Raw genomic sequence first — 17988 nt, 5'->3', positions numbered from 1 at the left:
TAATCAAGGATGCATGGGCATGAAAAATATTAACCAATCATTTTATAGCCTGTTCACCTCGTTCTGAGCCAATCAAATCCTGATGAATAGTAATATACACTTATTAATTTAACAAACACTTTTAACCAAACAAATGCAAGCAATTTATCATAAGAAACAACAATACTTATAATATATGATGCCAAATTTAAAAACAGACTGGTACACAAGGTGAAGCACAATTCGCATCGAACTGCAGAAAGAAGTTTTCTGTTTTCATGTTTTCTTTCATCTTCCGCCTTACTTGCTCTTCAGCCCCTTCCTCTACTTTCCCCCTGCTTTCTAGTTTTCAGTCTTATTCTCTTAATCTGTACCTTCAGGGACTGTTTCACATTTACTCCTGAGAGCAGATGAAGGTCTTTAGCTGTGGCTCCTGAAGCCTGACCCAGTTAGCCAAGCCTAAACCTCATTAACCAGTGATGGGAGTATATGGACCCATTCCATCAGAGGCATCAGGGCTAAAGAGAAAAGCACAGAAGAATAATAATGTAGTTTAAGGTTTGCCAGGTGGACTAATGAGTTCCCACAAGTCAATGATCCGACCCTCTGGTTCTGCCCAGAGATCCCTGTTCATCAGTGAAGCCACATTCTCTGCTTAGCTTAGCTTTGCTGCTCTGCTGAGACACGGCTAGCAGAGTCTGGAGTGCTCACCGTGCATGTTAAAAGGTGTCTGTGCATGCTAAGTGCATCTTGGGAAAACTCTCAGGGCTGGTGATGTCAGATAGAAGGGTTTAAACATCAGAATACAGAATCAAACGCGACTAACGACATAAAGCATGGTATGCATAAAAAAGTTCCTTTTTTTGATTGCATGACTTGATATAAGTGATGTATGCGACATGTATGGATTAGTCAAATGTTATTTCGTGCCACAGCTAAACGTGTGCAGTACACTGACTCTTTGTTAAAGATGACAAGCATGTCATTTACTGGGAACTTAAAGGGTTAATTCACCCAAAAAATGAAAATCCTGTCATTAATTACTCACCCTCATGTCGTTCCACACCCATAAGACCTTCGTTCATCTTCAGAACATAAATTAAGATATTTTTGATGAAATCCAAGAGCTCTTTGACCCCTCCATAGACAGCAATATAATTACCACTTTCAAGGTCCAGAAATGTACTAAAGACATCATTAAAATAGTCCATGTGACTACAGTGGTTCAACCTTAATTTTATGAAGTGACGAGAATACTTTGGGTGCGCAAAAAAATAATAATGGTAAGAGTTTTTGCGCACAAAAAGTATTCTCATCGCTTCATAACATTAAGCGATGAGAAAGGGCTCAGTTTGAGCAGATGTTTTATGCCATCATCACTGTCCTCGTCAGAGCTCATTTCCCAGTAAATTCAGCAAATAATGGGCTAGTTTTATGTTTGAGGTCACGAATATGAGCCCATTCGCGATCTCAAACGTATTCTCAAAACTATATAATTTTCAACATCTTCAAAATCAATATTTCGATCGCTAACAGCTTCACCAGATCCATCCAGTGACAGTGACAGTCATATTTGATTGCGTTCAGTTTTTGCTCTGCAGTAAATCGCTGAACCATTTCATGTTTTTTTTTTAATTTAATTTTCTGTCTAAATGAGTCGACACTTCAGCATTGTGTATCAGACATTGCCACCTTGTGGAATAAAGGTTAATTGCACTTATTCTGTCATCTAAGATTCAATTATTGTTAAAAATATACGTACACTCATACACACCTCGGGTCGTTTGAGACCCTATACAATTTTTACAAAAATAGGCATTCTTTTATAATTTTATGATTTTTTCTTGTTATATTCTTTATAATGAATTGACTGAGGAATACCAAGAATGTTGATGACTAACTTTAAAAAATGAACGAGGAGGAGGGTAGTGAATGACGTCCCGGGTCACTAAAGACCCGAGGTATGCATTTAAGCGTAATTTTTAATCAATTTCATTTGCAATGTCTTTTTTGCCAGTCAAATGACTCAAAATAAAGCTGTTGGTGTTTTAATTTTCTGGTTCATTTGTTGCACTGGGAATGGGAGTTTAAGCACATTGCATTGTGGGATATTATTCTTTTCTGTGCCTGGTTGTATACTGCACGGTTTGCCATCCGATACTCTATGCATACAGAAAAATTACATTCTGTGCACAACATGCATATATAATGTATAAATAATAAGACTGATACACTAGCATGCAAAAATACTGTCTAAAAAAGAAAAATACTTCAGCTTTTAGCACTTAATGCTTTATTATATACAGTAGGCAAAAAATCAAGTATGCAAAAAATCAAGAACATTAAATAGACCAAAGGATTTTATCAACAAATACTGCAATTTGTCGGAATAAAACTCTCCATTGGCTTCAATTTGACATTGAAAAGATGGAGCGGAAATGCATTTTCTGTTCTTCCAGTGTGATGGTTTAGTCTGCATGACCACTGGAGGTGTGGAGAAAATGTTCAAACAGCCCCAGTGCGATCAATGGTTGAACCACTGTGTGAGTAATTAATGACAGAATTTTCATTTTTTGGGTAAACCAACCCTTTAACCCTAAAAACAACCACTTGTTGGGATAACACAGGTACAGTAAGTTTTCAGTGACAAGAAATTTGTTTGTCAACACTCAATCAGAAAATGAGTTATGTTTGATATATACATAATTCTATAAATATATTTGTAAAATATATTGCAAATATTTTAAATATAAAATATTTATAATATAAATATATAAAATAATATATTTATACATATAATATATAATATACATATTAAATACATTTTAATATAATATTTTATAATATTACACTGTAAAAAATTATTTTCATGATTTGATATCACAATTTTTTTTTTGTCAAATCAACTTAGATAATTAATGTGGTTCAGATAACATAATATTTTGAGTTTCTCAAATCGCCTTCACTGTATTAACTAAAATTTTTAATTTCAATGAACTCAAAATTAAGGCAACCAGGTAACATACTTTTTTTAAGTTAAACCAACAATTCCTTTTTACAGTGTACACTAATGCCAAATTATTAATTCCTATAAAGAGTAATTTTTAAATCAATTTCATTTGCAATGTCTTTTTTGCCAGTCAAATGACTCAAAATAAAGCTGTTGGTGTTTTAATTTTCTGGTTCATTTGTTGCACTGGGAATGGGAGTTTAAGCACATTGCATTGTGGGATATTATTATTTTCCGTGTGCCTGGTTGTATACTGCACGGTTTGCCATCCGATACTCTATGCATACAGAAAAATTACATTGTGCACAATATGCATATATAATGTATAAATAGACTGATACAGTAGCATGCAAAAATACTGTCTAAAAAAGAAAAATACTTCAGCTTTTAGCACTTAATGCTTTATTATATACAGTGTGCAAAAAATCAAGAACATTAAATAGACCAAAGGATTTTATCAACAAATACTGCAATTTGTCAGAATAAAACTCTCCACTGGCTTCAATTTGACATTGAAAAGATGGAGCGGAAATGCATGTTCTGTTCTTCCAGTGTGATGGTTTAGTCTGCATGACCACTGGAGGTGTGGAGAAAATGTTCAAACAGCCCCAGTGCGATCAATGCCTTGATTATGTGCGGATGCTCCTCGTCTTACATCACTCCTTGGCAGTCATAAAGACAACCGCTAAACGGGCGAACAAGGCCGGAAAATTGGACTCCAGCCATCTTCAGCGACACATCCTCTCTGTACTGACCTTTGACTCTGATCTCAGAATTTGCAGGGAGACTGAACTTGGTGGGGTGTTTTTAAAGCTAACAGAAATGCTCAAATGTGTCTGGCATAAAAATCTGTATTTTCATCCAATATTTCAGTCTATGCACGTGTTTCTTCAACTATGGGCACTTATGCATTTCATGCATGCTAAAAACATGCAATTTAATCATATTTTACCACTTTTAAAGTAATAATTTAAAGCATAATATGACAAAGTTACCGTCTGATTGGAAATTATATGATTCATTTTCTTATATTTAGTTTGAAAGTCTGACTGGAACAAGGAACAAAAAATAAATATCAACCCTAGGACTTAAAAGTACCTGTAGTTGAAGAAACATCATAACTGGGCATTGACGCATTAGAGTATCAGTACACCACTCAGAATTTGATTTTACAGATGCCTTATTGCATTGACAGAATGCCATCTGACACGCTTAGATTTTATCTGTGGCGGATATTGACTAATGGCGCTGAAATGTCTTTGTCATAATGTCTGTTTATTGGACACTAGGGGACAGGAAATGGAGACTGAGTTCCATTTAAGCAGTAGGAAATGAACATGAAATCCTTGTGTCAAGACAAACAGGGATGGTCCAGGCCTTTAATTAACCCCTATAGACATGATAAATCGCTGAGGCTTTCCTTCACTCTTTAATCTCTTAGAGGTGCAGTTTCTGAGGCTCTGCTATTCAATCTTGAAATGACTGTATATAACTACTTTTATTATGATAAAAAAGACATTTTCTGGATTTTCTGCAATGTGCTCTGATTGGTTGGCTGGACCAGTGTGTTGTGATTGGTCAACTGCTTTGAGTGTGTTTGGGAAATCCTATTAGCTTAACAGCAAGCTTAACCATGCTTCACCTCTTTCTTTTCTTTTCTTTTTTTTTCTTTTTTTTTTGCATATACCCTAAGCGGGAATTACATAAACATTGATCAGCGAACATAAACAGAAGCTCAATCGAACCCGCTTGACACGTGAGAACAAACCTCTTGCAGAAGCTCAGACGTGCTGTGTAACTCATGAGAATGAACCTCACTGGTTCTCACAAGTCTGTTTACCATATTTGATGTGTGCGTTGATGAATGTTTATGTGAATAAAAGCCTAAATTCAATCTGTTCATCATATAAAGCGATCATGTCTCTTCAGAAAATTTGGATTAAACCGCTCGATTCATCCGGATTAGTTTTACGATCTCTTTATAAACTTTTCAAAGTGTCAGTTGTGTAGCTGTCTATATGGAGGGACAGAAAGCACTCAAAATTTATCTTCATTTGTGTTCTGAAGATGAACGAAAGTCTTACGGGTTTGGAACGACATGAGGGTGAGTAAATGATTTTCATTTTTGGGTGAACTATCCCTTTAAGCTTATAGTACATTGAAATTCATCATTATATGTCCACTTCAATGCGAAGTGAAATTTCAGGTGCACAAATTCACCAAGAATTTCCCCTCAAGTATCAGACTCCACCATAAAAATGCCACTCCAGTGCACTGAAATAAGTCACCAGATAGGACAGTTCAAGTGGTTTCTAGTAGAAGGAAGTGTTGCACGACAAACATTCAAGCTTTTCATACCACTCGAGTCACAGTGATAAAAAGTGGCTGTCAGTGTAGATTACGACCAGCTTTTAAAGCTGACAGGACGTGTACAGATGCGGCAGCTCTGTCACTGACCCCTTATGAAAATACCCATGTGAAAAATGCACATTTTTCCCCTCCTTTTTTGTAGATATGCCACAGAAAACTAAAAGAGCTAATGAGGCCTTGTTAACCAGCAAAATCCATGACCCTTTGGGACTGTGCTTTATTCATTTAACTCAATATGCATAGAACTCTTAAAGGTAAAATACCATTCAAAAATTTGGGCTGGGTTAGGGTTTTTCTTATGTTTTTGAAAGAAGTCTCTCATCCTCAAGCCTGCATTTATTTGATCTAAAATACAGTGAATACAGTAATATTGTGAAATAATTCATTCCTGTGATGCAAAGCTGAATTTTCAGCATCATTTCTCCAGTCTTCAGTGTCACATGATCCTTCAGAAATCATTCTAATATGCTGATTTGCTGCTCAAGAAACATTTTTATTATTATCATTGTTGAAATGTTATTGTTGAAAACAGTTAATATTTTTGTGGAAAACGTGATAACATCTTTTTCAGGAATCTTTGATGAATAGAAAGAAGGGCCCTATAATTTCCGCGATCACGGAATCGCGGACGGAATCGCGGAATCCAGTCATAAAAACGGAATTTACTCTATAACGCAGAATGTCACGGAATTTGTCAAATTTTTGATGAATGAATTAAAAGCAGGTCAGTACACGTAAATTAAATCGCGATATAGACTAGCGACTGAATATTAAACCGCAAAAAAAGACTATTTAAACATGAATCCTGCATGCCTGTGTGCCTCTGAAATGAATGATGCGGAAGCGCAGTTTCATTTACCTCACACCGCCTCACACACAATTGCGCGGTCGCACGCACGCTGAAGCACACGCGACGCTCGCAGTGTTTTCGTCCTCTGTCGCCTCACTATATGAACGCACAAATTCATCTCCAGAGCTGCTCTGAAAGTCACTTCATCAGCATTTAACCGCTTCGTTTGAGAAAACTACCGTCATAAACACAGAGAAACTCAAAGCTCTAGGCAAACCGTCAAAATAAAAGTTCGCTTTAACTTGACAGAAACATATTACTGTTGTACAGTAGAATTTAGATAAATTAATTTAATAATAAATTATTAAAATATATTTTAAACAATAATCTCAGTGTTTCTTCCATGTTTTAATTTTAACAGTAAAGCAGCACATTGTTTGACCAAAAATTTTAATTTCATGATTAAAAGATAAATTAAATGGTATGTGTTCATTTGATTGTCAGAAAAATTTAAGTACACAACAGAACTTCTGAAGAAAAAAAATTCATAAAAATATATTTTTTAATTAATTAATATTGTTGTTTTTAAGAATTCAATTAATTAGACATGCTTTTTGATTATTAAAATGGAATTAAACCAATAAAATGGAATCCAGAAAAAAGTTTGAGGGGAAAGAATAAAACGTAGGGCCCTTTTTTGTTAAACTTTTATTAAATTTTTGGTAAATTGGACAAGATTCATTATTTCAATAAATTAGACATGCTTTTTGATTCTTAAAATTTAATTTAACCATTAAAATGGAGTCAAAAAATAAATAAAACGGAAAAAAACGGAATTCAGAAAAATTAAAACGGAAAAAATGGAATTTGGGAAAAAATAAAATGGATTTTATAGGGCCCTAAACACTATAAATTCAGGCTACAAAAGTGTATATGTCCCCTCTAAAGACGTGACTGACGGTGCCATTGTTTTTGAGTTGGGGAATATGAGTATAAATTGAGATCAAGCACACTAAGATTCTCCATCCTGCCTATTAAAGCACCTGCTTTCCCAGCGGCCCGTGCGGAGACAAATTGAATCCTGGGCGTCCTTCATTCACCAGCAGACTGACACACAAGGCGTCACTCCTGAATTCACCTAGATTAATCACGTTTCACTGGAGGGAATCAGACGTCAAGTGAATGATGATATTTGACTTTGCTGCAACGCTGTGAGGGGCAATTAATTGAGGAGAAAGTATTTTTATTTTATTTATTTTTTTCTCAGTTATGTTCAATCTTCCTGTATTGTCAAAAGCCAGCTTCCCCGTCACCTCTACGCAAGATCAGAATAGATCCAGGAATGATCCACATGTCCAGGCAAAGCATCTACTAACACACACACGTTCCTAACGTCAGCGTTCCAAAAGATTTACTGAAGAAACCAACTGCTGAGTTTGGAAGTGGCAAAATGTTCAGACATTTTCCACTCTCCTGAGCTGATGTGTGATATTTCATTAGTCTTAGACCTCCCACAAATGCAGCAAAGGAAAAAGAAAGTAAGCCACAAATATGTATGCTCTTCTGGTGAATGTGATTTCACCAAGTACAACATGTTCCTGGATCAACATCTTTATGGATCCTGGAACAACATTCCAATCAACCAATCAGATTTGAGGGTCAAGTTTACAGTATATATCAATATTAGACTTACAACCAGGGTTAGGTGCTTCTACATCAGTGTTATACGCCTGTCATTTCCCTTATTGGTACTGGTTAGGGTTAGATTTAGGGGTAAGGATATGGTTAGGACTGAATTTTCAGACAGGAATGTTCCAAGATCAACAAAATATGTCTTACTTGGCAAAATCACGGTGACCCCCCTCTTCTGGGTATCTACATGTTAAGGTACTGTAATTAAAGACATTGTAATACTTTTAAATTGACATTTTAAAGTCCCCCTGTGGTGAAAATCAATTTTTTAATGTTGTTTATATGTCTATGTGGTGTTTTTAATATGCTTTAAGACAAACCATGTGCAAATTCATTAGTCCACACCATTTCTGAGTATTTTCTGTTTAAAACTGCAGTGATCTTAAGACAATTTCAAAAATGCGGTTTGAAATCACTGGTGTTTCTTACATCACAAACTACCTTCTAACCTATCACATCAACGTGCCTTTGACGTGTGATTCAATTGTGCAGCATTTACCTCAGTAAGTTGACCGAGTGGATCTCTGAGCTTGTGTGAGTGAGTGGAGGCGGGGCTAATTAGCATATTCATAGATCCACGTATACTAAATGAAGCAAGGTGTAGAGTTACATTCAAGATATTTTAAGGCATGAAATTTTTTTTCACAGGAAAAAAAAAGTTTAAATATATCATTTTGGTGATCAAAGATGAGTTTTAAGGGATAAAATTATTGACTAAAGGGTGACTGTAAAACACTGTAGACACAAAAAAAGATTTAAAAACATCACTTTTAAAATATCATTTTAATTTTACTGACCCAAATTTTTTTATGGTAGTGTGTACAGTATATCCACACTCACTGAAGACTTGAGGAATTCAGCTTTACCATCACAGGAATAAAATTACATATTAAAATATATCAAAAACACTAATAATTGTATTAAAATATTTTAATATTTAACGGTTATTGGCAATGTACTTTGACCAAACAGATGCAGCCTTGGTGAACATAAAAGACTTCTTTAAAAATATATATTATTTAGTCATTGAATAGTGATGTACTGTATATCATCCATTGGTGTTCACTGTATGAATTTGATTTATACTGTGAAAAATACATAAAAATTATTAGGTATGTTCATACAACCCTAAAATATGGCTTTAGAAAACTTGGAATACAGTGTACAAGCAATAACTACTTCTATGATGCTTTTATGGTGCTTTTGTGTCCTTTTTGTAGCTAAAAAATCATCAATCCTCATTATAATAGCATTTCTCCATTTGAGTTCAATGGAAGAAGGAAAATAATAAAGATTTGCAACAACATGAGAGTGAGTAAATGAACACAAATATGAAAACATAATAATAATCAATCATACTAAATACATTTTAATGCAGCACGTCATCCTCCTCAACATAAAGTGAAATAAATGCATTAAACTGCATGGAGGAAGGACTTAAAGAGGGTCCTGCTAAGCCAAAATAAAGCTGATTAAGATGCCTGGATTAAATTGCTCATAACTGTTCCACAAAGCAATAAAAGCGCATTAAGCTGCGAACAAAACTATGAGGCTCATTATCAGGAGAATTTCATAACGAAGACTGAATGTTAACTCAATTTTAACAGCTCCTGCCAAGTCAAGCCATGTGAGTTCCTCTGACCTGATTACCGCCACATGATTAAACAGCCAATTACATTGCGGCACAAGGCCCCGGAATAGCCATTCTGGGAGCAGAAATCATCAGATCTGCTCCACTGTTATTCTGAAAGGGTACTTCATGTCGGAGAAATACAGGTTCAATGAGTTCTAGGCTTTAAGCAACATTTCAATATTTCTATATAGAGGGGTTTCCTTCCAAAGCTCCCAAATAGAAGCTCTTGTTTGTAATTAAATTTTTGGAGCTTATCTGATAATCATAATTTAGAATAATTTCTGAGAATGAAGATCCAAATTAAAAAGATACTTTGTAGCAAGGATTCTGCATCCAAATCTTCGCCTTGGAGGGATGAATGGCACGTTTCATTTAACATTTCACATGATTTCAGCTGTTCGGCGTGCAGTAATGGTACCACAGGAAATGGGAACAAAGTTGCGCTGTTAGATCCAGGAAGTCCATGCAGCCATGTGAATGGCTTGGCTGCACCAGAACAATAACATCAGCCCTCCCCCTCCTCAATGAGCCATGCACATTCCATGCATTATCTCCCAGGTTGCTAAGAAAACTAGCCACTTTCTTCAAGGATTACATTACGTCTTAACTCGTGACAACGTGAAAAACTCAAGTATGACTAGCAGAATCTGTCGGGTTCAAAGAGGCTGTTTAATTAAAAAAAAAACATTCATTCTGCACCAAGGATTCTGATTATATATATTTCAAATAACCTACCATGTGGAAGCTGTAGACTAGCAGAAAGCATGTCTGTGATCTTTATTTCAGGGGAACTAATGCCAGGCACACAATACACGATTTTCAAAGCCGTCGGATCACTGTTATTCTTACTCTACACGACTGTCTGGGGTACCGTTTAGTTGCTGTTATGTGCACATTACTCAACGGATTGGCCACAGGGGGTCACACATTACACATTTCAATAGGAAGAATCGTCAACATCTCTGCCGGGTCTGCAAACTACGGCTGCTTCCAAAATTGCATACTCTCTTGAGTAGGCACTTATTTTGAATAAGTAATTACTTCATGACCGTTAAAATATATATATATGTTTTATAAGGGCTTTTCACTCTTCTTCACTCCAATTGTCACGTTTTCCATCGCCGTTTGACATTTTACCTATCATTCACACAAACATATATACAGTGCGCTGTGTTTCCATGACTGCCCAAAGTGCGTGAATATAAGGCTCGCAATTGGTTGTCGGTTCCTAAGCATCTAGTTGTAACAATGTAACACTGCGTCGTTTCACACTGCACAAGTTTGCCACCGCATTGCGGAGTTAACTACGCAAAAGCTAACCTGCTAACCAGCCTCTAAATTACAAGTGTGAAACGTTCCTTTACCCAGGGTTAAAAGCAGTGTTAAAGGTGCCCTAGAATACTATGCCTAGTGCCCTGGCATAGTTAAATAACAAGAGTTCAGTACATGGAAATGACATACAGTGAGTCTCAAACACCATTGTTTCCTCCTTCTTATGTAAATCTCATTTGTTTAAAAGACCTCCGAAGAACAGGCGAATGTCAACATAACACCGACTGTTACGTAACAGTCGGGATCATTAATATGTATGACCCCAATATTTGCATATGCCAGCTCATGTTCAAGGCATTACACAAGGGCAGCCAGTATTAACGTCTGGATCTGTGCACAGCTGAATCATCAGACTAGGTAAGCAAGCAAGAACAATAGCGAAAAATGGCAGATGGAGCAATAATAACTGACATGATCCATGATTACATGATATTTTTAGTGATATTTGTAAATTGTCTTTCTAAATGTTTCGTTAACATGTTGCTAATTTACTGTTAAATGTGGTTAAAGTTACCATTGTTTCTTACTGTATTCACAGAGACAAGAGTCGTCGCTATTTTCATTATCAAACACTTGCAGTCTGTATAATTCATAAACACAACTTCATTCTTTATAAATCTCTCCAACAGTGTAGCATTAGCCGTTAGCCGCGGAACACTATCAAACTCATTCAGAATCAAATGTAAACATCCAAATAAATACCATACTTACGCGATTAGACATGCTGCATGACGAACACTTTGTAAAGAACAATTTTGAGGGTTATATTAGCCGTGTGAACTTTGTTTATGCTGTTAAAGGCAAGCGCGAGCTCCGTGGGTGGGGAACGTGAGCATTTAAAGGGGCCGCAGCCTAAATCGGCTCATATTTAATGATGCCCCAAAATAGACAGTTAAAAAAATGTATTAAAAAAAAAAATCTATGGGGTATTTTGAGCTGAAACTTCACAGATACATTCAGGGGACACCTTAGACTTATATTACATATTTTAAAAAGACGTTCTACGGCACCTTTAAAAACGTCAATAACCTGGGTTAAGCGCAGTGTAAAAAACCCTGTATAGTATGAATGTGTGTAGAATTTCTGGACATAGGCTACTACATAGAGTACGTCAGAGATGATGTGTTTTTGTAGGCCAACCCGGAAGTTAGAATCCAGTATTCCTGTAATTCTTGTCTTTTATGAGTTTAATAAAGAATTCTATCCAAACATACCACGCCATCTTTAAAGAATGATCTACTTTTAAGTACACCAGGACCTGTATACGTGAAAAAACTTTCCACTGAAGTTTTGCGAAATATTCCTTTTTCGAAATGCCTGAAAAACTACCTCGCGTAAAAAGTGTAAACTTTTTTGCAATACATGGGAGATTTTGCGAAATTGACGTGTTACCCTTGGGCATATTTTCAATTCGCAATTTCAATTTGCACAATTTAATGGGTAATGTAAATGCAGCTACTGCCATTCATAAATCCTCTCCCGTGGCCTAATAGGATAGTAAAGTGTCCATCGTATGCACAGAATCTCGCTGGAAGAACTATAGGTCATCCAGGTACTTTTTGCCTACTCTTTTATGAGTACAGTGAATTCGGACATACTTCTTTTGTCACATACTGTTTTTCGACAACTACTGTATATAGTACAGAAGTATGCAATTCCAGATGCAGCCTACGTTTCACAACCTATGCGAGAAGTGATACAGGAAATAAAGTAGGACGTGATGAGACAAGATTTCTCACGCAAGACTGGATTTTTTCCTATTAAAAATGGTAGCCATCTGTGCACTGATTTGCAGCGAAAAAGAAAAATATGAAAGATAGAATGGATAGCTTGCAAAAGCTATGCTTGCTGATGTTTTGTTGTTCTATGACTCCTCCCCCTGAACTTTCCCTTGCCCTTCATCTTGCTCTCTTATTGGCTCTCTAATTGTAGTCGCAGACACATCCAGATTTTTAGCATGCTATCTGAAAAAACTCACAGGCATCGGCGACGAATCAGCACTTCTCTCAGATTGCGTCTTTGATAATACACGATTGTCACTCACGTGAATTTGCCTCTGATTTCAAGCATTTGTCAGCGATTTCCACAAAACTGTCGGCGAGTGAAAAGGGAAACTAAAATCATGCAATGTGTAGCATAAGGGGCAAAAGGGACATTTTGGCCAAATTCGTTTTTTCTTTTGTTTTTCCAAGAATATTCAATATATTAACACTGAAAACAATTAATACAATCTATTATTTTAGTACTGAAGTCTTAGCACAATGACTGCTGCATTTGGCTTAACATTTTACCAAGATGCCCAACCCCTCCATATGTCACAGAACTAGCTGGGACTGCTGGGTAGATCAGTTTCAGAGAAATATAATCCATTACAAAACATTAACAATTTCTCCCTAAAACAACTTCCATCCATTTGCAAACATTATTAGCTGCAATGCAAGAAAGATATCTTAAGCAAATCTTCCTTTGCCATGTGAACCAAAGGGGTTTTTCTACAGACTAAATGTGATTAGATTTAGCTTAGCTGTCCTCACTATCCATGTGTCAGAGAAAAGAACTGCTTCCACCCCCACCCCTCCCCACCCCCCAAAAAAACACATTTTGATTGAGTTCACTGTGGACAGGCACAATATTAATCACTGAAACAAAGGATCTGATTTTCAGCTGAACACTACGCATACACATTTTGAGGCGAGGACGGAAAACAGCTCTACCGAAGGTAATGGAGAACAAACTCTTTTTTAATGCTGCTCCTAACATGCCATGGGGAATTACTAGATGTTGCATATTTTATATCTTATTATGTCACATTGTCTCTGCAACCTCATTGCACACTTTGAAAAGCAGTAACATGGCAGGTTTTACCCTTGATACAAGTTCACCCAAAAATATGGGTGTTATTTTTTGCCATGGAATTAAAAAAAAAGAATCATCATTATGCAGCTATGCCTTCTCGAGCTCCAAAAAGGATTTGAACAACATGATTTTAATTTTTGAGTGAACGGCTCCTTTATGTGGCTATGGCATCCAAATGGAAGACAATCAGCCAGGGTAAAACAACCTTGAGGGTTATTAATGCAATCTGAATCTTTCCTCCATTCATGGGCCAATTAAGCTTCATATCGCATTGCTGGTTAATAAGGCATTGCTAGGTTGTTTCTAGAGTGTTTGAGGTGGTTAATGAGGTGTTGCTAGGTGGTTGCTAGGGTTTTCAGAGTGCTGTGGTGTTTGCATACTGGCAAAAAGAGCCTCTTGGTCTCTGTCTAGCATGGATGGATGGATGGACGGATGGATGGATGTGCAATTTTCTGATTTGATCAAAATATCACACTATTATCTATCTCAGCAAGCCACTTTATTTGAAGCACCACTCTAATCTGTAGCACAAATAGTATTGGACAAGTTACACGCTACATTTTAGTGTATAAGTTTAGGGGTATGAGCTATAATAGTGATGTGGCAGAGAAGATGTTCATTTCTATACAGTGGACATCCTACTGGTTAAAAGATTCCTCAGTCAGAACAGCTTCACTTTCACCCTAAGAGCAGATTCTACTTTTGGCAGGTTCACAATGGGCACAGAAGCACCCAGTGTGCAACCTGATCTGCCCCTGCACAGATTCCACCTCCTGGGATATTGTTCTGGGAAATAAAGGCAAGTGGCGGGGATAAAAAGGACCAGCAGATGGCAAAGAGAGAGAATGAGTGGGCCGCCTGACTCATCTGACCTAGGACTACCAGCTGTCATCCTCTCTGCATAACCACACACACAACTGGAGCTACTGAACCCTACCCTTACACACACAGATGCACAGATGACCAAACACAACAACTTGAACAAGTCAGAGGAACACTGTCATGTTTAAATGTGGAACGTCCAAATTACGATAAGAACGTAACCAGGGTTTGAGGCAAAAATGCCACCAAAAGTGACAAAAATGCCTCAATATTTTAAATATGGAAGGAAAAAAGTGCCCACCATGCTTTCTACCCAAATTATTTACCTAATTAAATTCATATATGGGTCATTGACGAATAAGGTTTTTAAAAGTGTAAAAAAAAAAACAGTGGAGATATAATTAATTTTGAAGTTTTATTAAGTGTTAACAATGAGATTATGTGGTTTTTATAATCAATTAACACTGCTTTTGTCATTTTTTTACAAGATGGACAAAATTCGATTTAACCAAAATTTCGGTTTTACCGAATGACACTTTTGGTTTTACCAAGTGACGATATTTTCAAATAATGCTAACAGGCTCATATCTAGCTAGTTAATCTGCTAGTTAGCTATCAAAAGGACAATCAAACATTTTATATTTAGTACAAGTTTTTAAAATATTACAACATTTTCCATGTTTTATAGCGGTTGTACTAAATGACCTGATGTTTCGGGACATGCGTATGAGCAAGTGAAAACATGAATTTTTCAAATAGCTAGAGTTAGTTACTTTGCTTCATGACTATGTGGTCCTTTGCAGGTGTCTGAATGATGTCACATCCTGTTACATGATATTGACCGCATGACTTGATCCAAAATGATCCCTTTATAATGGTTACTCCCAATGACATCAATGAAATTAATTTTTCCGGACATTCTTTCTCACAACAAAGCAAAAACTTCTACACATTATTTTAATACCATTTTGCACAATGTTGATATATGATGTTATAAAATCGTGCCAGAATAAAAAATATATACATTTATTACATTTTAAGATATTTAAATCACAAATGAAATGGCTGTATTGGCCTTTGGACGGTTAAACCGAATGACCTTTTTACACTTCAAAATCTTTAAAATACCTTTATATATATCAAAATATAATTAAAACCTTTTGGATTCAATAAAACAGATCTAGTTGTACTACCTTACATACTTTGGATGTCATATCTTTGTTTTTTATTATTATTAAGGCCTTTGGACAAAAAAAAAGACCTGTCAGGTCATTGACCCATATATATATATATATATATATATATGAAAAAATAATATATACTTGAGTCAATTTGGATTCTATACTTGAATCAGTTATTACTGGAATCAGTGAGACAGCAATGGTATTCACACAGTCTTAAATGTGAATTTTGTGCTAACATGATGGGTTTTGATGGAAAAGAATAAAACACCAAAAAAAAAAGTAATCAATTTGAAGGGGAAAGTTAATTTCTGACACTGACTCCCACCTAAACTAAACCTGAATTTGTCAACCTCAGAACTTGATCAAGATTAGATTTTCAACTCGAGTTGCACAGATCAGTTTTATTTGACCAAATTGTTCTTTTGTTCTGTTTAAGTACACAACAGGTTTTCTTTTGCCACACTTTAACAAGCGTTGTAGACAGAATTCCTCTGGCGTCTGCGTGCACTTGTGATTGATGGACGCACACATCACAAGACAAAAGAGGCGAAGTGTGCATTTCTCCTCGAGACCTTTCCGTCACCGTGATGAAGTGAAACCTGACTTTTACAAAAAGACTATCTGTAATGCTCACTGCAAGCATGCAGACAGAGGAACAACATTGGAAGGATGTTTTTTAAGAATCAATTTAAGCAATTACAGTATTTGCCATTAGAACATTAACATTTCCTATATCACTGTTCAGCTGAACAGTAAAGATGACCTGCCACTGCACATGAACGTAAAAACAGGACTTGCTTCACCCTATCTATAGCTGATGACAGACTAAAATAAAGATTTAAAAACAGGTTTATCATTTGGATCAGCTATTACAAACAATCTTACATCTGGTTGCACTATTATAAACTCTAATGTGACCATTAGAACAGATGGGTTCGCTGTACTCTGATGTAAACATGGATGAGCAAACCAGGTGCAATTGCAAAATAAACATCTCAATAAATGTGCATAGCTCTACACAGTTGAATTGATTTCTGCTGGCATGTAAGAGCAAATCCAAACATATCCTGATCCAATATCTCCAGTGCTTTCTCTTACCTGTTAAGCACTTTCTTCATCCTCTGAAACACCGATGGTGATGCGGTGACTGTCTCTGATGGAATGGTCTCGATAGTGGTGACAACATGGTTCTGGTGCTCGGGCATCATCTCTAAAGCTGAAAACTAATGCGATCAATCAGTAAGCAGTGGTCATTCCTAAGGCTTTGGTTATTCCGACCAGCTCTCCATATTGCAGGTGAGAATAAACAGGTGTATGTATCTCCAGAAAGTGGTGGAGGAGGAGGGATTCTGGAGGCTCCTATAGGTCGCTGGATGTTAGAGATTCATGCACGATGATGCACTTGTTCCCCTGTTTGCTTTCTGAGCAGATGTGTCCCGGTGTTTCGGTGCGCATTTTCTGAACGCCAGAGCAGGACTGCCGTGATTATTGGGAGGCGGTGCGTTTTTGAGTGAAATAGACAGTTTGGCCGCTAGAGGCCACTGCTTCCAATGGTACGCATCAAGCAATGAGAATGATTTTTTATTTTTTTAAATGACGCTCATGTATTAATTAAAATGCTCTAGCCTAATAAATAAATATAAGCAGATTTATTAAATGTAAAAAAAAAAAGAAAAAAAAAAGCATTATAATAAATGCATACAAGATAGTAAATATAAGAAAAAATACGGTAATAAATAAATGTAAGCACATTTACTACATATAAATAGTACTGTAATAAGTGAATCTAGATGTAAGATTTTTAGATTTAAGTGAATCTAAAAATATTTATTAATTGAAAGATACTGAATAATAAATAAATACAAAGCAGATAGATAGATAGATAGATAGATAGATAGATAGATAGCAAAACACCTGATGCACATTATCTTTTCTTCATTTTCTGGAAGTAGAGTTTAAAACCCTTGCTGTTTTTTTAGCTAGTTAATGAAGAGAAGGTAGCCTACACTGCCATCTTGCTCCGACGAAAGTGACTTGAACGCACCTGAAGTCGTAAACACGACTTTCCACCTGGTAAATACGAACTTCACTTCACAACACCTTTAGCAACCAACCTTAGCAACGTAAACATATGATTGTTCTCATTGATACAGTTTACTGAAGCTACCTGCATCTATATAGCATTTTCCTTCAGGTCAGACCTGTTCATATAAAAAAAATAGTTTGAATGCCAGCTGCGATATCTTTTCCTTTTAGCAGTTAAGGGGTTTTCCTTGCCAGTATCAGTCCTTTCAAAATCTACTGACTGACTTGCTCAAAC

The 17988-nt window shown here is 36.3% G+C and overlaps 1 protein-coding gene across 1 annotated transcript in view; it reads right to left on the bottom strand.

Annotated features, from left to right (window-relative positions):
• slc35f1 (solute carrier family 35 member F1) overlaps positions 1 to 17193 on the bottom strand; it is a 125187-nt gene extending 107994 nt beyond the window's left edge. The window contains exon 1 of the mRNA XM_048207567.1: positions 16767 to 17193. Within this exon, the coding sequence (XP_048063524.1) occupies positions 16767 to 16876 (110 nt within the window). The 5' untranslated portion in view covers positions 16877 to 17193. The remainder of the gene's footprint in view (positions 1 to 16766) is intronic.
• Between the last annotated feature and the right edge of the window lie 795 nt (positions 17194 to 17988).

Source organism: Megalobrama amblycephala, linkage group LG11 (genome assembly GCF_018812025.1).
Source record: "Megalobrama amblycephala isolate DHTTF-2021 linkage group LG11, ASM1881202v1, whole genome shotgun sequence".
Lineage (NCBI taxonomy): Eukaryota > Metazoa > Chordata > Actinopteri > Cypriniformes > Xenocyprididae > Megalobrama > Megalobrama amblycephala.
This window is presented reverse-complemented; position numbering and strand designations above follow the sequence as displayed.